Genomic DNA, 25,227 nt, shown 5'->3' on the forward strand with positions numbered 1-25,227 from the left:
ACATAGGCTATGGTGAGTTCTTTGCCATTAAAGTTTAGGTAACACTGAAGGGAAATTTCTTCCATCCCCCAAGCTGGTGCTGATAATACGATTTTGAAGTCCATTTTTTTCCCCCTGTCCCAGCCTGTGCTGTACTCCTGAGTCTTCTTCTCTAGGAACCTGTAAATATGCTTGCTAACCGCCTGTTAATAATAACTAGGATCTGCCTGGGCTTTCCATCTTTCCATCCCTCTCCTTAGCTTAATACACTAGCCTCTCTCTGAGAGACAAATTTAAGGCAATGTTGAGAGCAGTTCTAGTAGTATAAAGCTAGCCACTGCAGGGGGTCTTCTGGGGCTGGCAGTATGGCTTGTTGGGATAGGTACCCAACATAGTAGGTCATGTGTCCCTCAAGAGTCTGTGACTACTAGGGCAAGCAAGGGAGATGGCTCCTGAAAGCCAGATCCATTTAGCACTTGAGTCTCTGCAACCAGGCAGCCAATTTAATTAGGTCCATAGCTTCGGGTTAGGGCATTGTATTGAAGAATCTGAGGTCTTGACCCAGCTATTCTGTTTCTCTCTGAATGGCTTTACCCACGTTAGACAGCTATGTTGCACACTGTGTTTTCGTTGTCCTTGTTTTTCTGCTGAAGGGTGAAGAAAGCAATAGACTAATCACAGCATCTGTCCTATTGAGTCACCAGGAATCCGCAAGCAGAGAATAAAGCATTGACCTGCAGCTAAGGCCGCAGCGAATGAATAGTAGCTCCCTTTGGTTTTTCTGTTAGGATTTTTCTCATGTTTGAGCTCCGTAGTGTTAAATCAGAGTGAGCATAGAACTCATGCCGTCTTTCCTGTCAGGGATGTGTGAGGTTACTGAGCATCACCAGGAAACTTATGCTTGGCATTGGAGCGATTACAGGCCATTTCTCAAGACCTGATTTCTTTCTTAGCTCCTAGGTCACCAAGAATGGCTTCTCAGTGGGTCTCTCCTTTGTCATCTTTAGCTTCCCAAGCTCCGACAGGTAGCATTAGCTGCTAACTTAAGTTGACCCCTAGGAAATCTGAGCATGCATTTGAGTTGTGCACTAAGTGAATTATTACATGTAGGTAGATAGGGAAGGAGTGAAGGCTTTACAGCCCTTTGTGTCATTTCTTCAAATAATTCATTAGCTTAGAAGGCATTTGCTGAGTGCTTTTATTTTCACTCTGTTTTTTTGCAAGATGGCTTCACAGAGCTTAAGGTACGTTCTCAGTGTGGTGAGGAAATGCTGGCTGCTTTACTACACAAAGCTTGTATCTACTAAGGAGGGACTAAACTCTTTTGGCACCAGGGAGACATAGGCAGGATCTCTGAGTTTTAGGTCAACCTGGTCTACAAGTTCCAAGCCAGCCAAGGCAACTTAGTGAGTCGTACTCTCAGAACAAATAAACAAAATTTGTATTTCCTTAGAACATGTGAAGATAGACTCTATTTTCTCTCCAGAAAACTCTGGAATTAAAAGAACACAGCAATTAGAGGAGACTGACCCGGAAATGAATAAAAACAGACAAATGGTGTGTTATGCCGCGTGATTTCCTTCTTTTAGAAGGAAAATCTTTACTTTCTCTGAGCTCGGAGTACTGACGCTGGTGTTTGTGCTATAGCATGCCCGAGTTTTCTCCTGTCTAGACAGGCTGGGAGGGGGGATGAGGGCTGCGGCATAGTGGGACTAGCTGCTGTGAGCCTTCAGTGTGTTTTGTTAATGAGCCACTATGCCTTGTGCTTCCAGGAAGTGGGCCAATCCAGCTGTGGCAGTTTCTTCTGGAGTTACTCACTGATAAGTCTTGTCAGTCTTTTATCAGCTGGACAGGAGATGGCTGGGAATTCAAGCTTTCTGACCCAGATGAGGTAAGAAATGAGTGACCCGGGAGTTCTGGGCTGAGAAAGGGTGAGAGAAAATGCTGAGATTGTGATCCTGTGGGTCCGGAGTTCCAGCTCAGCTCTTCTGCTTGCTGCTGTGTGTCCTAGAACAGATGATGCAGCCTGCCCTAGTTCCTGGTACATAGGTGGTCCTTCATCAGTAGATGCCCTGTCTGTGACATACCCTCTGTCTAGTCCTTGGCTCTAGGCACCTGAAAGGCCTTGAAAAATGCATTCGCTTGGATTGTTTTCCATCCTTTCATGCCAGGGCGCTTGATAAATGGTTGGTGTATGAGAGAGATCATTCCTCTGGCAGACATGAAAACTTGTCTCCCTCCACCTGGTCCAGAAAGGATGCTTGCTACTGGTGGATGCAGAGGTGTCACTGCCCTGATCCCACCCTCGTCTTCCTGTCAAGTTCTGTACTTTCAAATTAAGGATACCTGCTCATGATGTGGGCCAGAGGGATGTCGGTTCCATGGCTACTCGTTCTCCGTCAAAACCAAGTGTTTTAATGGCATCCCAGAGGAGTTTGGGATCACGATGTTTTCGTCAATGTAGACAATTGCATTGAGTCCAACACTTGGAAACTCGAACACAGGGGTTCTATTGCAATGAATGGAATAGGAACATTGTTCTATTGAGAGGAATACAAAAGACAGCTCATATGCTCACTGAATTGCTGATTGCATAGACGTAGAAGATAAAATAGTGACTTATCAATGCATGGCCAGGAGGAGGAGGGGGAGGGGATGGAGAGACACTGGTTAATGAACCCACGAATGATGCAGCTACAGGAAGAGGCAACTCCAGGATTTCTGTGGCGCTGGAGGGTGGTTTCAGAACATTAATCAGATATTTAACAACTGCTCTTGTGAGTTATTTCGAATGGTCCCGAGAAAGTAATGGTAAATGTCTGTTATGGAAGACATGTCATTTAACCTGGTCTGATCATCATACAAACGCATAGCCATATTAAAATGTTGCATTGCACTGTCTTTTGAAATAATCTCTGAATGCCCATGGCTCCTAACTGTACATTCAATGTATAGTTATTGTAAACAATTCGAAAATGAAAATCAGAGGGAATAAGTCAGAAATATGCACACACACACATTTCTGAGCATTTTGCTTGACCATCATGATGGGTGTGAAGAGATGTTTACGCACTTGTATTTAATTTTATTTTTATGACAGGTGGCCAGGAGATGGGGAAAGAGGAAAAACAAACCTAAGATGAATTATGAGAAACTGAGCCGTGGCCTCCGCTACTATTATGACAAAAACATCATCCACAAGACGGCGGGTAAGCGCTACGTGTACCGCTTTGTCTGCGACCTGCAAAGCCTGCTGGGATACACCCCTGAGGAGCTGCACGCCATGCTGGATGTGAAGCCAGATGCTGATGAATAACGGACACGGAAGGGGCTGGGGGAACCCTGCGGAGACCTTTCAAAGAACAACCCGAGTTGGTTGGACTCTTAATTTTTAATTGTTATTCTATGTTTTATTTTCCAGAACTCATTTTTCACATTCAGGGGTGGGAGCTAAGGGAGCTGCAGCTGTATTCCACTGGCCATTGGCAAGGCCGGAAAGAGAAATTCAGGACCTGTGGGGTGGGTGGGGCGAGAAGTTCCTGAGCAGAGAAAGTTCGGGAGAGAGAAAAAGGTCTTCTCAGAATCCTGATGGACCTAACTTACAGAGGAAAAGATTTATGTGTCCAGTCATTTCTTCTAATCAAAGAAAAAACGTCCACCTTTAGTTGTGGGTCTACTTCTCCTAGTGGGAGGAATTGTCACAACAAGAGTAAAGAGAGTCATGGAAGTCAGTTTGGAGGGTGGGATGAAAACAGTTTCTTCAGGGGATTAGTAAACGCAAGAATTATTAACCTTTCTACTTTTAGAAACAAAGATGGACCTTAATGGAAGGGGTCCAAAACTTTTTATGTTGAAGTTTATTTTATTAAATCTTGTGCCAGTATTTTTTTTTCTTAAAAAAATTGTTTTAAGCTCTAAGGTGGTCTCAGTGTTACAGTATCGTGAGTTTGTTGTGATTTGCTGGCTGAGGATTCTATCACAGTGAAAGGCAACTGTTTCTATAGACCCCATTGGAAAATCCCAACTCTCTACTGAGATCAGAGACCCCAGACTCTTTACTAAAGCAAATGAATGCTGATTTGGGGACAGAGGAACCATGCGTGTGAATTCTACCTGAGGTTTGTAAAAGAAACGTTTCCGTCCTCTTACTTACTGTCAGGCTTGGGACTTAGTGTTAGTTCAGGGGCATTAAGTCTTTGCACTGAATGTATTTTGCAGCTCTGCTTTGGAATTGTTGTCAACATAGGAACACTGTTTAAGTTTTGGAAAGAAAATCTAAGGAGGAAGATTACCTGGTTTTTGGTTAAATTGCTACCCTAAACATAGAAGACTCAGAATAAAATCTGTTTGCATGGGCATTACCCCTCGGGTCTGAAGGCCTAAAGATATGCCATTCCAAACTAACATTCTGCAATTTCTTCTCTATGTCCTATTTCCTCAGCACCCCACATGGCTGCCCCTCCCCCACCTTACTGATTAGTAGAGCAGAATGTGATGCTTTCTGATAGGTGAATGAAAGTGTAATTTCAGAGATCACAGCACCAATCAAAGAGTAGAGACTTGCTAGGGTTCAGAGGCCATGGGAATAAAGAGGGTATTTCAGTAGCATGTGACTTAGCCTCCTTTGGGAAGAGGCTTTCCTTTGAAGAATTGGAGCTTGGCCCGTAGGATTTCAGGTGAGGCTGCTTGCAGAGGAAGTGATGGAACCCTGGCACAGAGAACTCGACCTGTTGCTACCTTGGCATAGGGTCAGCAAAGGCCAACTGTAGATGGGAGCAAAACTTGATGGAGAAAATACAAGGGAAGGAACTAGGTAAGGTGGCTCCTCATAGATAGAGTTTACTTTCCTCAAAGTTTAAATCCAAAGACTTCATTGATGCAGCCATCTTCCTGCCAGTTGAGAGAGGAGACCTGACAATAAGGCATTGTGGGTAAAAACAAAGCAAGGAAACATGTCTGGAATCATTAGAATCTCTTCCACTGCATACATGCCTAGTTAAGACAGTGACCATAGACTTCCGTGAAAGAAAAGAGGCAACTGGTTGAGTTAGGTCTCTCCAGGTTCATCCTTTGGGAATTGTAGCTACCCGGTGTCATCTTCATGAGAGTTGATGGCCGACTCCCAGATTCCCTTAAAGACTCTGAATTACTGAGAACATCACTCTTGTCCGTGGGTGTTCTGTACGGATTGATTGGAGCATCCCCACGAGAAAGCAAAGGCAGAACATTCTAGCCCTATAGTTTGATCTTACAAATGCAGGTGCCTTAATGAAGCTCTCAAAGTATTTAGGAGCTGCTCAGGGAGTGTTAGGTGGGATCACTTGGATTATATTGTTTTCTCGTATATTATGTGATCTTTCTTGGGCACTGGCAGTGTGTGTGTGTGTGTGTGTGTGTGTTGTGTGTGTGTGTGTGTGTGTACATTTGTATAAAACTGCAGCTGAAATAGTACTGAATTTTATAGTAAAGTCTGTCCACATTTCCATAACAGTGAAAGAGTACAGCCAGGGCTAATACCATTCTTTGCTCTTTGCAACAGGGCTTAAAAATCACTTTCCCAAGTCATCATCCTTCCCCATATTCAGTAGTTCATGCTGAAAACACCCCTTCTGAGAGTCTACCACCTGCGGTCCTATAGCAGAGAAGATGTAAGAAAGTGCCTCCCACACTCCTCAGCTTGCTGACTTGCCAAGATGCCCTTTCTCCCTAAATCCACCACCTTCAGGATTTGTAGATTGTATATTAGTCAGACAGCTTTGTTGTCCATCTGGCCAGATGCTTTTCCCCATTTTTTCCAAAGGCCAGAGACCATCCCAGGAAGAGTGGCGGGTGGTTTATACACTGGAACCGTAGCGGCTTCGCTGCATTGATGCTCTATAAAAACACGTTCACTTCGGAGGAAGGATGAGCAGATCTGATCACGCTGGGTGACTCCAGTATTTTCCCAGAGCTTTAACTCGTGTGATTGGCTTTTGGCTCAGAGTTGGAGGTATGGGGCGGTAAGGATGCTCCCTACATAGAGCTCTGATGTTGTGGCCATGGAAACTGGTGGAAGCATACTAGATCAGAGATGCTCTTCCTCACTTTGAAGACCAACACTCTGGGTTTTAAAGCATTAACCTTCATGGTGAAATGACACCTTCTCTCTGCTAGCCATGCTGTGCATGCTGCTCTCTCTGTTGGGGTCTATATAAACTTGTTGAACTCTTACCTACATTCCAAAGAAGTGTCAAGGAACCACACGTATATGTATACAGGTACATATATGAAGTGTATATGTTAAAATGAAAGTATCTCTATCAGGAACACTGCCTCAGTTATTAAATTTTTTTAAGGATACCTTTTTTTTTTAAGCTGAGAATTAACGGGGTGAAAAAGATGTTATATTGTGTTTGACTATTTTCCAGCTTGTATTTTCACATAATTTATATTTTTTAAATGCTGAAAATTTAAAAGCAAGATTTAAAAAAGAAAAAGCAGGTGCTTTTTAAAAAAAAAAATCAGAACTGAGGTAGCTTAGAGATGTAGCAATGTAAGTGTCTTAAATGTTTTGTTTTGTTTTTTTTAAAAAAAACAAATGCAAAAAAATCCTTATGGGGAAATTTTTTGTTTGTTTCTTTTAGTAGCTGATGCTGGCACATCATTTTGCTGGAAAGTTTTTTATATACTGTAGCCTGATTTCATATTGTATTTTAAACTGTGTGAAATTAAACAAAGAAATTCATTCATAACAAGGTGGCTCTGGCTTGATTCTTTCCTGTCTACATCATGGGAAAAATAGGAGAAATTAATCAACCAAAGAAAAGCACAAGAGAAATACAGTTCAGTGTCTCAGATCTTGCAGCTTGGTATCATTTATATCACGTCTATACTGTAGCCTAATAGGTTGCCTAGTAAAGGGCTTGGAATATAGGGTCACGGGATTAGTGTTTCATTGATTACCTGTATTGTTTGTCTCAGCCTTTGCTGATACCCCCTGTCTTGTCAAACTTCATTGTTTATGTCTGAGGGACCAAGAACCACGTGAAGAAAAAATATTGATGACTCAACAGGTAGCCCTTAGATTGAAGTCCAGCTTCATACAGTTCCTGTTATCTATATAGACAGACTATGATGTTTGGTTTCTTCTGAAGAGAGCTGTGCTCTTTGGCAATTAGAACTCATCACATCCGTCTCTTTGACTCCAACTTTTCCACTGGGGCTAGGGATGGAAAAAGATAATATATGTTAGAACCCCTCTAACCTATGTCATGAATAGAATACATACATGTGTTTAGGGAGAGGAATGCTTAAGGCTGCATTTTGTATGCTGCTCTTTCTTGTTGAAACCGTAGAAGGTGGATGTTTTTAATTAACACCAACATTTGCAACATGAGTCCCAATTCACAGCTGGAAAGAGAATTTTTGCTGAATTGTTCACAAAGAGAAGTCTGTTTTTGGAAAATCTGTTTCTTCAGTCCTGGAACTTGAGGTTTGCTGAGCACACTTTAAACACGGACTGTGTGGTCTAGTGGTCAGAGAGCCCAGCTGGCCAGGAGAATGGCTTTGGTCTTGAAAAGCTGGTGAAGCTATGAGTACTTATGGACAGATCTTTATTTTTTTGAGGAAGTCCTCAGATTTTGTCCTTCTCAGCTGCAAACCTGGGCAAAACCCCTACTCCCAAGCCAACCTGAAGCCACAAGTGAGATTTTCTGTCCCTGAATAAACCATTCAGAGAATGGATTCCAGCTTTAATCAAAGCTTTGGACAAAAAAAAAAAAAGTGCTCCAAGTTGACGTTATCTCTCAGAGTATTTGACTACATGCAGGACACAGCAAACAGCACATGTGGTTGAAGTCAACCTAGTCCTTTCTCTCTGCAACTAGAAGCCACATATCCAATGTGGAGTTTTCAGCCAATCGGGCTTTGGTGCTCTCTTGACCACACCCATGAGCCCCTCTGTATGGAAGCTAACCTGGAGGGGGGCATGGCAAAATATAGCAACCATTGTAGGAGTTGGGAAGGATGGGTGAGGTAAGGAACTGGGGAAAATGGGGCATTTAAAAGAAGATGTGGCTACGCAGACTCCACGTGCTTTCAAAAGGTAGCAAATAAGATGTGCCAAGTGTTTTGAATCCTTGTTACCATGAAATTATAGCCAGTTCCCCAAATAAAGCTCTGACCGTGCTTCCTTCCTCTGAGCAGATAAGCTGATAAGTGTGGATCGGTTTTCTGTAGCTGTGGGAACATAACTGAGGTAAGTAGCAAAGAAAAGCATTTTCTTTAGCTCAGAGTTTTGGATCTCAGAGTCCTGATGGTGGTGGCATCGTATTGGGTGGGTATAGACAGAGACCCTACCTGATGGGAGAGGAGGCTGCAGGGATTCATGAGTCAGGCTTAGTCTTTTATAATAATTCTCAAGAGAACTAAGTCATTTTTCAAGAACAGCATGAATCCCTTTGAGGCCATGTCCTTCTGACCTAACCAAATTCTACCAGCCTTCATCTCTAAAAAGCTCCACCATCACACTGGGAATCAAACTTCCAGCCCACGATCTTTGGATGGTAGATTCAAGTCATATCCAAACCATAACAAAGCTTTTCAACATAGTAAATTGTAACTATTTAAAAAAGACACTGTGATCTGTGTTTGGGGTCAAATAAGGGAGAGGGCATGTAAGATAGTGAATACAAAACAACATCTCATCTCTGGGATGATTCATTTGTCTTTCAGAGTGTGGTGCCCACTAACAGGGCCCAAATGAGCAGCCTACTTACATATGCCATGACGCCGAGTAGGTTCTCTCCCCTGGATGAATAATCTATTTCATCCCCAGTGGACCAGACCCATGCATTTACATGCGTGCCTATTTCCTGTAGAATGTGAGTCCATGGTTCTTACATAGATATTTAGTCTTAGTTCATGTTTACTTAACATGAAGCTTATTGAATTCAAGAAACTCTAGTGGAGGAGAGTACAGTCACCAGGCTCATCAGAGAGCCGTCTGGTTTCTAATCACCCCCTTTTTTCCCCATTATGCCAAGCGCTTGCCATAGGACTTGAAAGGCTTCCTTTGAGGATACGGGGTGGTGGCTCACCATCTGTGGGATCCATAATTCTGGTACTAAGAGGTACACTTCATCCTCTAAACATGGAAGGGGACAAAGTCTCCTTTTTAGCAAGGATGCTTTTCAAACCTTCTAAATCCTCTCTGGCCTCTCCTTTTTTTTTTTTTTTTTTTTTTTTTTTTTTTTTTTTTATAAAGTTCATCCTGGAGGTGGTTGGTAATGTGGTCTTCTTGTACAGAGGCTCTGCTCTGTTTCAGATTGGGAGGGTTCTTGACTTACATGGGAGCTGGCTGTAGGACCAACCCCAGCCACATTGGCTGAACTAACTGTTGACTGCCAACCACCCCAAGGGGGTCTCTCCATGCTATAAAAACCTACCTGGTCCTAAAAGCAATGAATAGCAAGATAAAAACACTTTCTTGGTGCCTGTTGTAATAAGGCAGTCATTGCAGATGTCTAATTATAGCAGTTGTTGATCAACTGGAGAAAAAGGTCCTCAAGGCTAAATTGGGGTCACACCCGTTAATTGAGAGCTTGGAACCCAGGTTAGAGGATAAAGTGGACCTGTCCTCTGCCTTTGGGTCAATGCCAATTCCTGTTTTATTTTATGTCCCAGTCTCCTCCCTTGTTTCCATTTTCCTGATAAATATGTCCTGGGAAAGTCCCTCTTCAATGGCCTGGCATATCTCTATGTGCTGACGTCCAAAGCAACGACAGCAGTGAGCATCTGCCCACAGCAACAAGAGGAAATCTACAATGGCCAGGTCTTGTGACATGCTCCCAATTCCCAAAGCCTGCAGGGAGTTTACAGACCTGTCTAATCTCTCTCTGTCATTCAGGCTCTGATATGCCTAGTCGCCACACTGCACAGAACTTTGATGTTGGGTTGGCTCTGGTTATTCCCTGTGATAAGACATAAAAAAGAGTCCAGGAAAATTTCAGCGGCCACTTGTGGTGATTACTAAGGTCAAGAGATGACCAGTGACACTATCGGTTCAAGCCATTACATCTGACCCACTGTATAGCAGGCACCTGTAACTTTTATATAGGCAAATGTGAAACTACAGGTGATTCTTCAAGATATGTTCCTAAGGTGTATCTGGGAATGACAAGAGAGCATTGATACTTGAAGAAATGGCCCCAGTCTTCAAACACCCATGACAGCAGTGATGACAAGTAGCTTGGTCCGAGATTGCCTTGTTGATGTAAGACTCCTCCAAACTGTGGAGAAGAGATAGCAATAGGGCCTTTCTATGTACTTTGGGAAATATGTAATTAAGAAATGGGAGTTGGCCTCTCAGATTTCTGAGACAGAAAGTTCAAGACCTGATACAGAGCTCGGGATGTTGCTCAATGATAAGTGAACACGTATCTATCATACACAAGGTCCTGAAGATGCAAAGAAAGGAGGAAGGAAGAAAGGAAGGAAGGAAGGAAGGAAGAAAGAAAGGAAGGAAAGAAAGAAAGAAAGAAAGAAAGAAAGAAGGGAATAAACAGTCTAACTCCAAACCAATCCCCAACAATGACTGAATTGAAAGCCTGTCTCTTTTACAAGCTACATTTTAAGTCAGTCTTATTCCAAAATTTCTGACTTCCTTTTAAATAGAAGGTCCACAAATAAAGTTGCAACACACAAATACATGTCATCCTTTAATTGAGGACATATATATCTTTGTATGTGTTTTGTATACTAGTATATTTGCACCTTAAATAGATACACTGACAGACAATGACTGGTGTTTGGAGTATCGGATATGTATGCATGTGTCTGCTTTCTCCAAAGCCAAGCTTTCACAATAGAGAATTATATCTGCACCCTGCTGTCCGAACAATTTAAAGCCCCTTCTTATTCCCTATCACAGAGCACTGGAGGGAAGTTCGAGGGCAGTTCGAGTGTGCTACCGGGATGATACTGACAGCACGTGTTCGTTGCTTTAGGAACCTGTATGTGTGTGTAGCCTGCTTGAAATTCCACGTCAGAACTCTGACTACAAATTCCAAATAGTCTTCTCTCTGCTGCTGTACGTGATGACCCAGATTCTGGAGCCCAGGCCACAAAGACAGGATTAAAACCCAGGTGGACTTCATGACCAAGGGAATCTGGAGGCATCTCGGTGTCCTCGAATCATCCTGGCTGGCTCTTTCTGGCAACTCCTTTCTCCTTAATAGTGTGTTGAAAGGCCTCCTTGGGAAACACAACAGTGGCCAAGCCATTCACGGGGTGTCCAATCTACAATTTCATCGCAACCATTTTGTCTACAAAGGTCATGGTCAATCATGTAATAATAATAATAATAATAATAATAATAAAAGAACAAAATTACAAATGATCACCTCCAATCATACAATGTTTTAGACTTAAAATTTTTGGAACGGGACACATTTGTAGTTATTGTATGATGCATTTGGGCTGTGGACTGTAGGTTAGACACTCCTAGAGGAATGATGGGTGAGGGTCAAAATGCCATAAGTCTTAGGTTGACATTCTACAATCTCTTTAACTAGGCACTCACGATTTGACAGTGCAGTGGGGATGGATACATGACTTGTGTCTTCTTTTCTACCTCTGCAACAATCTGCCGTCAATGTATTGACAGAAAAATTGTCAATGACTTAATTTCATTGGTGATTTCACCTTTCTCGTCTAAATCCGTTCTGTTTATTCTCCTTCATTTCTTTTCTCTTCTAGTGTCTTACACCTTGCAGTTTGAGAGAGGAAAATTGAGAAGTGAAAGCAAGAAAACATTGCATTGAAGGGTAGGAACTCTGAAGCTGCTCCACGTGGTTTTAAGTCCTGCTCATGATTTTTTTTTTTTTTTTTTTTTTTTTTTTTTTTTTTTTGTGAGCTTTGTGACCAGACACGCTGCTTACATTCTCTGCACCCCACTTTCTTCATCTCTGAAGCAGGAATAATGATAATTGCCTCCCAGGGGTGACAAAAGGGTTGCCCTCCGGTCCATGTTGACTCTGCATGCAGAATGAGAGCTATGTACAAGGAAGTGGGTCAATGTATAAGAAGGTATGCTTAAGAAGCCTTCTCTCCCTTTGGAAAGCCATATTTCCTTTACAGGATGTGGACTGTAGAAGGCCTTTCTGTAGAGAGAGGAGGGTCTGACTCCTCCTCGAAGTCTTTAGGCATGGCCACTGCCACCCAAGCCTTCAGCGGGTCACCGCAGCTGCAGGTGGGCAGAGCAGCTCCCAGCAGTGTGCCTGCCAACTGTGGGACTCAGCACTTTCCACTACGGCTAGCTCTGTTTGTTTTCTTCACTAGGCTCCTCCCGCCCAACCAGGCTTTCTGAATGATGTCCAACAGCAACGTTGGGCAGCCCAAAAGTCTTCTCCCACCATGGCACAGGGCTCCAAGGCCTCTGCTGGCCTCCTGCTGTTGGCAGGCAGAGGGAAGAGGGTAGTTGGCCCACTCCGAAGGCTTGTACACAAAGTGCCATTGTATGGCACTGTGCTGTGGGATACAAATGAAAGGGATTTCAAAATCAACGGCGAGTTATTTTTATCTGCGGAAGGGCTGAAGTGCCTTTCTTTTACATCTTGGAAAACAAACCGTAAGGGCTCATTGTGCTCCAAGGAGTGTTTTCATTTTTCCTGGTACTCAAGAATTTCGAAGGGTGACTTCAGAAACACTTGGGCTCCAAAAGATCGAAGTCCCAAGACCCAGGCCCGGGATCTGTAATCTCTGTATGGGGACTACCCAGTCTCTTGGATCCTCCAAGTCTTGCTTCTCTCCCAGGACTCAGATCACACTGTGGTCCTCTTGAGGACATGCCTTTCTGTTCTCATCTCCTTCCCGCTGTCACTTCAAGTCTTCAATAGCTTGCTGTCCTTATATTACCCATGGTGCCCTCTGTCCAAGTAGGTTCTCTTTCAGGAATAACACAACTATCCTGTAGGTCAGAGATCACCAAAGGAGGAGGTGTTCAATCCAACCATCATCAAAGAAACCAGTAGAACCTCTATTTAAGTTCATTTTAAATGTAATACTAGAAAAAACCCTTCCTTTACTCATACTGAAAATACATGTCACTTCTCCCTCAGCCTGTCTGTCTGGGTCATTTGCCTATATGCAAAGCATCCCAAGGGAAAGTGGGAACCATGAGTGTGTGGGTGGGGGGCCTACACTGGTGCCCTTGTTAGGTCTCTGTAGATACAATGAGCAGATTTACAAACCAGATGAGGTAACTTTACCCAGATAATCTTCAGGAAATGGGCACATCACTTCCATGTCTCCAGCAATGAAAGCATAGATTGCAGACACTACGCACAACTCAGACACAAGAAGATGAGGGAACAAAACTCTAGTGTCTTCTTTTCTGCCCCTGCAACAAACTGCCGTCAATGTATGGAAAGTAAAATTGGCAATGACTTAATTCCATTGACAAGACCCCTTTCCAAACTGTCATGACTTTCCTATTCATGATTCATATCTGCTTTAGTCAGTGTTTTATTGCTGTGAAGATGCTCCACGATCACTGCAACTCTTATAAAGGAAAGAATTTACTTGGGGCTGGCTTGCAGTTGCAGAGGTGTAGCCCACTGTCATCCTAATAAGGAACATGGTGACTTAAATGCACACATAATCATAGAGAAGTAGCTACAAGTTCTGTACCTGGATCTGAAGGTACCAGGAAAAGCAAGGCACTGGGACTGACTTGGGCTTTTGGAACCTCAAAGTCTACCACCAGTGACACATTTCTTCCAACAAGACCATATCTCCTAATCTCTCTCAAGTAGTATCACTCCCTGATAACCAAGCATTTATATATATGAGCCCATGGAGCCATTCTCATTCATACTACCACAATATCTATTGTCATTACTGAGCATGGATGCTCTAGAGTATGCGTTGAGACTGCCATATGACAGTGATTGGCATGTGTAAATTATAAATTAATAATATTATATCTGCATTGGAGATGGTTTGTAAAGAGACTTACCAAAGGAAAATATCAGAGACATTTGGAGATGCCTGGTGACTATTGTGATAATCAGTCTTGATTGACAACCTAATTGGATGAGCAGATAACTAGAAGATTAGTAAGCACAGCTCTTGGTCAGATTGCTTTCAGTGCCGTTGGTACCACCCCATAGGCGGGGGACCTGGTGGAATAAAAGAGGGTGGTTGAGAAAGATTAGAGCATAGGAATATATTCCCCTTTCCAACTATTCTCTCTTCCCCTCCCCTCCTTCCCTCTCTCCCTCCCTCCCTCCCTCCCTCCCTCCCCCCCTCTCTCTCATACCTGTTCTACTCTGCCACACTCCCCACTCTGATGGGATTAAGAACTCAGAAACCATGAATCAAAATATATCTTACCTTGCATACACTGTTTTGCCAAAATTGTTATGTCATAGCAATAGAAAGCAATCAAAACAACATATCTGACTACTTCTTGGAGAATCTGAAGATTTCTGGTTGTGTTGGGAACAGCTCAACACATGCGACCATTGGAAAATCAGAGCTAAATTCTGATTTTACTACTCAAATAGAGTTTACATGCTCAGTTGAAAATGTAGCTTTTGAGAGATGTCTAACGTCCATAGGCCTCAGTTTCCCCAAAAGGACAATGACACCAAAACTCACAGGTCTGTCAAGGAGGATCAGAAGCTTCTGGTGAGATTCTGGGAAAGGTCATGTGCTTGAAATAATGGCTCTTAAGCTGAGAAGTGTTAACACAGGTTGATTTTGATTCACATCACTGATACACTGTGCTTGTCCCTATAATGAGAAGAAGCATACCTGTATGTGAGAGGGGGGGAAGAGAGGAAGAGGAAAAAGGGGAGAGAGATAAGGGAAGAGGGAGAAGGGGAGAAAGGAGAGAGAGAGGGAGAAGGGGAGAGGGAGAAGAGGAGAGGGAAAAGGGGAGAGGGAGAGGGAAAGGGAGAAGGGGAGAGGGAAAAGGGAAAAGAGAGAGAGAGGAAAAGGGGAGAGAGGGAACAAGGGAGGGAGGGAGGGAGAGAGAGGGAGGGAGAGAGGGAGAGAGACAGAGAGACAGAGAGAGAGAGAGACAGAGAGAGAGAGAGAGAGAGAGAGAGAGAGAGAGAGAGAGAGAGAGAGAGAGAGAGAGAGAAAAGGGAGATTAGACAGGCCTTCCTGGGGACTTCCTAACATGTTTGCAGTAAGTGGATACACACCAGTCTTAATCCAGAGTCCAGCTCAAGACTATCTTTCCATCCCCTTCTTCTCCTCTGCTCTCCTCCTCTTCTCCCTTCCTTTGTCTTCTCCTTTCCTTCCTTTCTCCCTTTCTTCCAAATTAAAAAAGAAAAAGAAAGGCCACCATGTATATGAGGTTGGGGTGAGGTGAGATAAATGTTATTTCTTTCAATTCCTTTCCTTGGCTTCATTCTACACAAAGTGATACAAGGTGAGGATGATGATGATGACGTCTAAGCACAAGAACTACCGCCTCCATCCACATATTGTCCATATTGTTGCTTAGATAGGGAATTGTCTTCTCTGATAAGTCATACACAAACTGGGAGGACCAGCTTACACACAGGGGTCAAGTAGGGTAGGGTGGAAAGTTACTCACCAAATCCTTCATTTTAAGCAGCGTCTTACAGGCAAGTATTAACCTTAGTGATGCCTTCCCCTTTCAGGTGTCTCTGAGGTCCAGAGAAATGTTTCAAGCTACAGGATAGTGTTTCCCTTTCAGTTGTACTGTGAGTGAGGGGAGAGAAGGCAAGTTAGCCTTCTATTGTACTAGGACCATACCCAACATTATGGATGTTAGAGAGGATTCATTCACAGTCTCCATCAAAGCCAACCGTGAGCTGCTGCAGCCCCAGGATGTGATCTGAATGTAATTCAGAGAACCCGTCCTAGCCCATTGCTCTATTGGGCGAACCCTTCTTCCAAAGACCTATAGTCATCGCCAGACGGGTGACCAACCTGTGAGCCAGACTTGCCCGAACTAGAAGAGCTGGTAGAGAGGCAAGATGTTCACTCCATTCTGTAACCTGACATCCTTGACCCTGGTCTCCCACATTGTTACCATATCTGAGGACAAAGTAAAGCTTGTTTTTACAACCTGCCTCCAGGGCATTAGCAAGTAGCTGCGCATTCCTTCCCTTACTACAGTTGCCCGGATGGAGCCTGGAGCCTCTGTCTTTCCCATTTTGTCTGAATCTTTTCTTGCCTCACATCAGTCTTCCTGGAGGTTCAGATGAACTCTGTGTGGCTTGTGGCACAAGCATTAGGGTGCTCTGCCTATTTAAAGAATGAAACCCTGAGTAACTAATAGTGTGTAGTAATTAATACCAGTGTCTCTGCCCTAAGATCAAACTGGGCTAGCTTGATACATAGCACCTACCCTTTTCCTCTTGCAGATGAGGGAATAGGACATAAATTCACAGAGTAGATACATTGCCCACATAAGATAACGTAATAAGGAAACCTTCAAAATTTAATGGCAAATGCTCATTAAATATTAGTTCTCTTTCTTACATCCACTCTATAAGCTAGAATACCCCAAAGTAGTTTCATTAACTATATATGCGTTTAAGAATACAGATGGTACAATTGGAGTCATATACATTTCCTAAAGCTCCACCTGCCAGTGACTTCCTATGTACCGCTGGCAGCTGGTATAACCTCCAATGGGAAGTTCCTAATTAGGACATCAGGTATGGACCAGCAGAGGAGATTTGAGGCTCCTGGTTTTATCCTCTTGTTCTCTTTTCCTTGCCAGCCAGTAGGTGAGTGGCTTTGCTTTCCTATTATGCTTTCCATGATGTAATCTCTCTGTCATCGAAAGGACCTAAAAGCAACAGGTCCACCAGCTTGGCATGTTTTGATAAACTTGTTGGTATAAGGGACACTCCAGTAAGGCCCCTCATCTCCCTCCTACAGTCTGACAGTATTGTGAGTGCTGTTCTCAAAGGATACTTTTGCCTGCGCATGGGCTGCACAAGTCACACCTCACTGGAGAAAGTGGGGAAAGGTTCTGCATCAGTAGTAGTCTGACATTAGCTATCAACCGGTGTTGTTCCATTCTGGCTCTATTAGCTTCAAAACAAGATTCGGAGAAGCCACACTATGTCCGAGTAAGCTCAAGAATATTTTTAGGAATGCAAAAATATCTAGAAAGTCCACATTGCGTGACATCCAATAGAAAATTACCAGGCATTTAGAGAAGCAACGGAGAAAGAAACAATTATTTACCTAAAAATTTCTGAGAAATGCCACAAATGATGTGTTAGCAATAAACTCACTAAAAGAATTTAGTAACTGTGTGTGTTTAAGAAGCTGTGTGGGGGTGATGCATGGGTCTCACACCAGCACTTTGGAGGCAGAAGCAGGCAGATCTCTGAGTTCTAGACCATCCTGGTCTACAGCAAAAGTTCCAGGATAGCCAGGGTTATACGGAGAAACCTTGGTTTGAAACCATAACAAAAACAAACAAACAACCCAAACAACCAACCAACGAATCAAAAGGAGAGGAGGCCAGAAGGAAGGGTGGCTCAGTGGGCGAGGGTGTTTGGTCTCAAGCCAAGTAACCTGAGTTTCTTTTTCAGGACTTGCATCATAGAAAAAAAGGAAAGAGCGGCTCCAAGCTGTTCTCTGAACAGATAGTGTATGCTATCTCTCAATTTCTAGAATAAATAAATGTAAAATCAAAACTAAAACCGAAAACAAAAGTATCCATAGGGGCCAATGAGGGGGAAGGTACTTGCTGTATAAGCCTAACGACCTACGTTTGAATCCCCAGGACCCACATGAACATGAAGAGGACCGACCACACAAAACGAAACTGTGAACTCCATAGGGATGCTGTGGCACACAAGCACAAGTACAGGCATAGCCATAGAAGAAGGTACGTCCTCTTCTGGGGCCCGGAGGATAATCTCTCAGCAGAAACAAGTCAGCAAGGAAAGAGTGCTAAGCAATATTAACGAATAGAATCCCATCTGGAATTCTGTATTTGTGTAAATATCTCTCAACAACTAAATAGAAGGCGGATTCCGGTGGCCTCTGTTGAGAGACCTCAGCGTTGGCACACAGGCACAATAGGAAAAGGTAAGGGCTGTCCTTTAGGCAAAGGTTGACAGCAGGTGGCAGTGAGGATGGGCATGAGTTAATTAGGAGCCTTGAAAACAGCGATTGTGTAAGTAAACATTGTCTTCGTGTTTAAATCCCTTTTAGAGACAGCAGCCTGTTTAAAGCAGACAGGAGAGCAGGCAGTTTAGGCTTATTACACAGGCAGAAGTAAAGTGCATGGGGACAGGAGCAGAGAGTTCAAGCATCAAGGACAGGGGTGGGCTGACATAGGATTTGACCGTATGTGTGGACAGTACAATGTTAGTGAAAACCGATTAAAACAGAAGCACAACCAGACAGTTGGGGGAAAAGTACCATGGAACAAATAGAAGCCATCGGAGAACCAGCTATATGCACAGGGCCAAAGACACAGACACAAAGGGGTGTACCTCCTGAAACCAAAGCAGGTGATACTGGATTGCAGAAAAATAAAACTCAACAACACAATGGCTTTGTGGGTAAAAATCATAAACCTGGAAATCTTCAGCCAGCGTAAAGGCAGAAGGAGAGAAATGACATCACGGAGTTAGCCTCCCATCCTCCGTGTGACCCATGTCATGGCAGGGGTCCCTTCTACTTCCCCCATCCACAACACAATAATAATGATAAACAAAATGCAAAAAGATAATGGAGGAGTTAAAGATGACAAGGGGCAAACTTTGGTGTGGGTTATCTTTCACATTCATGAAAGCTGACTCAGTTGTACATTTCACACACATGCGCGGCTGAGCTTTACTACAGCTTTGCCTCACGACAGCTTCTTTGTAATGTTTCTGGTGGCCAATGAGCTTAACTGGTCGATGTCCTGTGCTAACCAGCTCAGGACCACAAGCCTGAGTCATCCTGGGCCCACAAACTTCTCTATTTCCAGTAGCAACAAAACACCATCTTATTTTCCTGAATTTTGAGGTCATGGGATTAGAACGTGAGTGGTCAGGAAACTCATAACCACTACAAGGAAAAAGTAATTTCTCAAAGTAAATTGTTTACAGACAGTGGGTCTCAGCTGATCCTCTGTTTACAGTGGAGAGCACGGATTTCCCCCTCCCTTGTTTAAAAATGGTTCTAAGTGATCCTACTTAATTCTGAATTTTACTTTGTCTTCCACTGCTCTAATGACATACAAAGGTTAAGGATTGAAGTTGCAGTCACGCAAGCAAGCGGGGCCACCTTTACTTCATTGCTTTGCATCTAAATAGATCTCTTCTTTCTCGCTCCTTTTAAAATAAAAAGCAAGGCATTTGGGGGGGGGGGTTGGTCGATATTGTTGTTCTTTCTATGGGGTTGCAAACCCCTTCAGCTCCTTTAATCATTTTTTTAGCTCCTCCATTCGGGTCCCCATGGTTAGCTACAGGCATCCTCATCTGTATCAGTAAGGATCTGGCAGAGCTCCCAGGAACTAAAACACCAACCAGTGAGCACACATGGAGTGACCCATGGCTCCAGCGGCATATGTAGCAGAGGACAGCATTGCCTGGCATCAATAGGAGGAGAAGCCCTTGGTCCTGTGATGGATCATTTCCCCAGTGTAGGGAATGTCAGGGAATTGAGGTGGGAGTGGGTAGGTGGGAGTGAGACCATCTTTATAGAAGCAGGGAGAAGGAGCATGAGGGGGGGATAACATTTGAAACATAAATATATAAAATATCCAATAAAAATCTTGTGTATGAAAAAAGAAAACTCAAGGCACTACATTGAAGTATAATTAACATGCAGCAAAACATACAAATTACAATTGCCCTTTGATAGAGTCTGGCACAATGTAAATTCTGCAACTTTCACTATAGTATGCTAAAGCTAAGGACATCCACAACCCCAACGTTTGTGTGAGCCCCGTGCAATTAGCCACTTCCCAACCCCATGCTCCAGATTCTCCATATCATCTGTTTTCAGCAACTGGTCATCTGTCTTCTGACAGGGATGGCTTTGAATGATTAAGCGATTTGTATAGTTAATCTTGCAGCATACAGTCTTCTGCTTGGCTTCTTTCTGTTTAGCGTGATGATTTGAGATGCACTCGAGTTAGAACAACTCATACTGTCCTATCTACACTTTGTTCTTTTCATTATTTGAGTGGCTATACGGCAACTACTTATATATTTACTTAGTTCCTTGTACTGTTTAATATGCATGTAGTTTATGTGCACGTGTATGTGTAGGATTTCAGCGTATGTTGTTACATTGACTTTTTTCACTTTTTAGAATAATTTAAAAACTTACATACAATGATAGTATTAATAGCCCACACATGTTTTTCATTTTAAGCAGTTGTATACTCTCTTATGAACCAATAATTAATGAACCAATACTGATACTGGAGATGTTCTACCCACAGTGCCTCAGTTTTCACTCAATTGTTCTTTTTGTCCCAGGTTTCTAGTTAGGTGGCCTCACTGCCTGTTTTCTCGTAGTGGTGCTAATTGCTTAGGATTCCCAAGTTTAAATTCTTAGCCATTGACTTACGTGTGTGAGATGGCACATGTGTGCCACAGCTTGTGAGTAGGATAATATGGAGCAGTTGTTTCTCTTCTATCTTGTGGGTCTTGGCATCGAACTTTAGGTGCCAGGTTTGGCTGCAAGCACTTTTGCCTGCTAAACCAGCTTGTTTTCTTGTTTCTGATGACAGTGACTATTTTGAGGGTATTTCTCTCTTGGGATTTGTCTATTTTTGTCATAAACCCATTGTGCCATACCCTAGTGGGACTGTGCAGTTAGTTGTCTTTTAAGAAGCCTTATGCCCTTTTCTATGGATGGTCTACACTATGCTGTGACCAGCAGTGTTTGAGAGCTCCAGTTGTCCCTTGTCCTTGCTAGCACTGATAAGAGCTCATTTAGGCATCCTAGTGAGAATGATTGGATAGGATAATGTTGTGGTCTTAAGTCCGTTTCCCTAATGACTAATGCTAGTTGACATTTCTTTGGCTGCTGGTGGGAGATTTGCAAGTATTCTTCTGTCTGCTATGGTTTGGATGAGTGTCCTCAAAAGGTCCCCATATTAAAGGCTTGATAGCAGGCTGGTACTTTGAAGAGGTGGGGCCCATGAGATGTCTCTGAAGGGTGCTGTGGCTTCCCAGTTCTTAGTCATACTGTTCTGTTTCCTGAGTTAGAAACTGGTCCGTCCCAAGCTCCTGCTAGGCTGCACCGCCTCCCCATATGACCAACGCAGTAGGGTTGTCTGATCTTGGACTTGCAGAACTCAGAGTTAAACAAACCGTTTCTCTTCACAATGAAGTGCATTAAGAATTTCATTGTAGCAACAGAAATCTGACTAATACAGTCCCCAAGTTTTCTGCCAATTTTAATCATGTTTGCCATCCTTTTAAGTTTTAAAATCTTCAAGGTATTTTTGAATAAAAGAATTATGTGTGTGTTGCTCGTTTTGGTCAGATATATGAGCTTGAATATGTTCTGAATTGAATTCTCTCTCTCTCTTACACACACACACACACACACACACACACACACAGACACACACACACACACACACACACACACCAGTCTCATAACTGTATAGCAGGGTGGCCTTAAAAATCACAATTCTCTTGTCTCAGCCTGCAACAAATGAGAATGGAGACACGCAGCCCTTGTCAGCCTACATCTCATATTCAGAATGGCGGCTTTTGAGGAACAGATTTGCAGCCCCTTCTATGGCTTAGTTTTTTTTTTTTTTTTTGGTGTTGTCTCAGAAAATTTTTCTAACCCAAAACCTTGCCCTATGTTTAGTACACAAATCTGCTAGTGTTCCATTCTCCATTCTGGTCTGCGATTCACTTGAGTTCTGCTGCTGGATGTTGGCCAAACTTAACTTTTTGCACACTTACGTTTGATACTTGACCTATTATTTGTTGAAAAGAATTTCTTACACAATTATTTTAGAACACTCATCAAACGACCTTTAGAAAAAAAAATCCGGGTCTATTTCTGAGCCCTGAATTTGATTTGATTCCATTCACCTACATGATCCTCTCAAAGACTTGTCACTATCTCCAAATCACATTGTTTACCACGCCCACAAGTACACAGGGTGAGCCTTACCTTCTTGAGCATTGTTTCTTCTGAAAGTAAACATGGCTTTTGTCCTTTTCACGCAGACTAGATTGTGTAGAGACCTCCAGAGAAAAGCCTGGTGGGATTTTGTTGCCGAGCAGTAGATCTACAGGTCAGTCTGGTATCACTATCTTTCCAACCGTTGGTCTTTCCACTGGCAAGCACGGTTTACCTTATCGTCTAATCTTCTCTTTGACTTTTTCAGAGGGATATTCTACTCTTTTTAGTATGAATTCCTGGGCATTTTGCTATCTTTATTTTTATGTGCTTTATATGTTGTGGCTGCACTCACTATATGTAGAGCTTTGTAATATTTTGCTTTCTATTCACAGGTAGGATGTCTAAGCATAAAGTTGATTTTAGATGATGACTCAGCACCCTACAGCCATCCAGTTTTTCAGTTCTAAAAATGTTCTGTGAGTTTCTTGTCATAATCCTACGCTATGCACATAATAACTGACATTCATTCCTTTCATTTTCCTCTTTTCCCTTTTATAACACTAGATAACGCTATTGATAATTTTCAGATGTGAACTGCACTGTCAAGAGTGTGACGGAGTCTTGGTGATGATCTTGTCTTATTCAATATACCTAGCAATAACAGCAAATAAATCCATTTAATGTGACGATGGAAAAGTATTACTTTTATTTTTCTTAGAGTAGTGGGGTATACAGCATGTGTTGGGCTGTCATCTCACGTGAATGCTATTTTATGAACTCAAAAGTGCCTTTGAATCAGTCACAGGCTGCAAAAACAACAATAACAGCATGAAAAGAGTTTTGGAAATTTAATAAGCACAAAGGTTTAGAAATCTAGCCTCGACGGGCAGTGTGACCTTTATAATAAATAATGGCAAATATATGCTGAATAACAATTTTAGGGTAATGAGGAAGATCATATGCTTTCATGCAGTTAGAAAATTCTAAGAACCGAACACTTCTAGCTCCGAGTTTCAGCATTTCCCAAATAAATATGCAGTCACGGCTGTAGTTTTAGTTCTGGGAGAACTTCCCATGCCAGCATTTGCTCAGATTTGCACACTAGCTTATGATAGTAAAAAGTCTGCCTTGCTTCTGGGTCCTTGCTTAAAACCATTTACAAGTAGGAAGGGCTTAGTCAAAGAAGTGGTCTAATGTTGGGTGGTAATGCTCACCATGGGCAGAGAAGCAGCTCAGGGACAGGGGGAGAAAGGGATCCATCCGAGTTAGCTGCCAAGCTTCCCCTTAACCCAGAAGGGAATCTTGGTACCAACTACTGAAATCATCCAGGGCTATGTGCTGCTATTTATAGAGCGTTAAACTGCATTATTGCACCCACAGCGTTCACTCTGTGCTATAACTTATACGGAATTTGTCGAAAATTACTTTTCCTTCCGTTTTCATGTCATAAATAACTTGACCTAAACTGGACCTAGGTGTTTCCTATCTGATGCTTTCTGTCAAGATCAGCAGTGAGAAAGGGATTTGCGAGCACTCTGCTTACAGAGCCTAAACGTTACATGTCTCAAGCTACACTCGTTGGGTGACAGTCTTGAACGGTTTATCTATAAGACTTGGTCCTGCTTGGAAAAACCAAAATAGTGGTAGATTTTTCTTTTTCTTTTTGCTACTTGAAAAGCACCATGCCGAACCCTTTCATGATCGTCTTAAAAGAATGTCACCATTAATGTGGGCTCCATGAGGGTTATGTGGGGGTGCTGTGAGTAAAACATGAGATCTTTCATTGCGAACTAAATATTAAGTACAAATTTGCGAGCAGTAGTAATAACCTGTTGGTACTGCTAACATCTATCATTGGGAACCCACACAGGCAGTCATTTGACTGTCGGCAGCCACATTCCAACCCCAAGTTATATATTTCCTTTACATAGATTCTTTGTATGTACATACATGCACTTGTACATACATACATACATACATACATACATACATACATACATACATACTTTACAGACATAATAGAATGTCTGTATCTTCCTGAGGCTAAATCATAAAAGTAGGATTGCTACATGTATTTACTTAGGGGTAAGTAGCAAGAAATAACTAGTGTTCTTCTAGAGTAAACGAGTAGTTTCGGTGATTCAGGGTTGAGGACTCAGACCCTGTACTGTTTAAGAAGGCAGCTGGTCTATGGAAACCACGGGACTGCAGAGCCATGGGACCTTCCTTTCTACTTTTTGTTTCTGCTTTTGAGATTCTGTCCCATTCTTTCTTCTCTCTGCAGGCTCCCTTCCAATGTTGTTCTTATTTCCGATGACAGGCCACGTGGCCTCAGGGCAGTCACAGTTTATGCATCATGGGTACAGCAGCATAGTAAGGGCATGGCTCTCCCTCTTTTGGTGACAGTTTAAAAGTCCCAAGGAAAGGTCTCAGTGCCCACTCCCGACCGTACAGCTGTGTCTGGGAAAAGATATCTACTCCCCCGACCTGCAGGCTTCTCCTCTAAGTGGGAAGTCCCTGTCCAGAGCAGAGGCAACTCCCTGTACTAAACACTCTACTGGGTCAAAGTTTATGCACACAACAATTTTAATGCCTATTGCAGTATTTTTATCCCCAAAGATCCTCTATTTACACCCAGGGTATATGTGAGCAGATGTTACTAAATTAACTTCTTTCCAACCTGTTTAATGATCCAAGTCTTTCTATAGTTATACTTAGGTAAATAAAATTTTGGAGGTGGACTAATATTAGGTCTTTTACTTCCTAAAGTAGAACCCTACATTTTAAAACTCTACCTCTGCCTCACTCCCCTTTTCACAGGAATGGCTGCTTTGTCTTAAGTTTTGATGGTCTTGGAGTGTAATAGCTGGCATCACCTCTCAAGGTGAGAACTATATTTCATAAAACTGAGCATTTTTATCCTAGCCTTTATGTATGTCAGCAACTGTATGCCTGTGGGTAAGGAGTATGGTTTCTTGACTGATGGTTGGTGTGGATGGGTCAAGCTCACTTGGGAGTGAGTAGTAGGTGATTAATATGGGTGGTCCCAACCCTAGATAGGTGGTCCTAAGTTGTATAACAAACCAGATGAGCAAGCCATGAGGAACAAGTCAGTGACAGCAGTTCTTCCTGGCTGCTGCTCCAGTTCTTGTCCCCCAGGTTCCT

General features: G+C 42.8%; 1 protein-coding gene across 1 annotated transcript in view; it reads left to right on the top strand.

Moving 5' to 3' along the window:
* ETS1 (ETS proto-oncogene 1, transcription factor) overlaps nt 1–6,690 on the top strand; it is a 61,878-nt gene extending 55,188 nt beyond the window's left edge. Inside the window, exons 7-8 of the mRNA XM_080930323.1 lie at nt 1,752–1,870; nt 3,080–6,690. Coding sequence (XP_080786449.1) covers nt 1,752–1,870; nt 3,080–3,295 — 335 coding nt within the window. The 3' untranslated portion in view covers nt 3,296–6,690. The remainder of the gene's footprint in view (nt 1–1,751; nt 1,871–3,079) is intronic.
* Nucleotides 6,691–25,227: the final 18,537 nt, after the last annotated feature.

Source organism: Micromys minutus, assembly GCF_963924665.1.
Source record: "Micromys minutus genome assembly, chromosome: 16".
In the NCBI taxonomy this organism is placed as follows: Eukaryota; Metazoa; Chordata; class Mammalia; order Rodentia; family Muridae; genus Micromys; species Micromys minutus.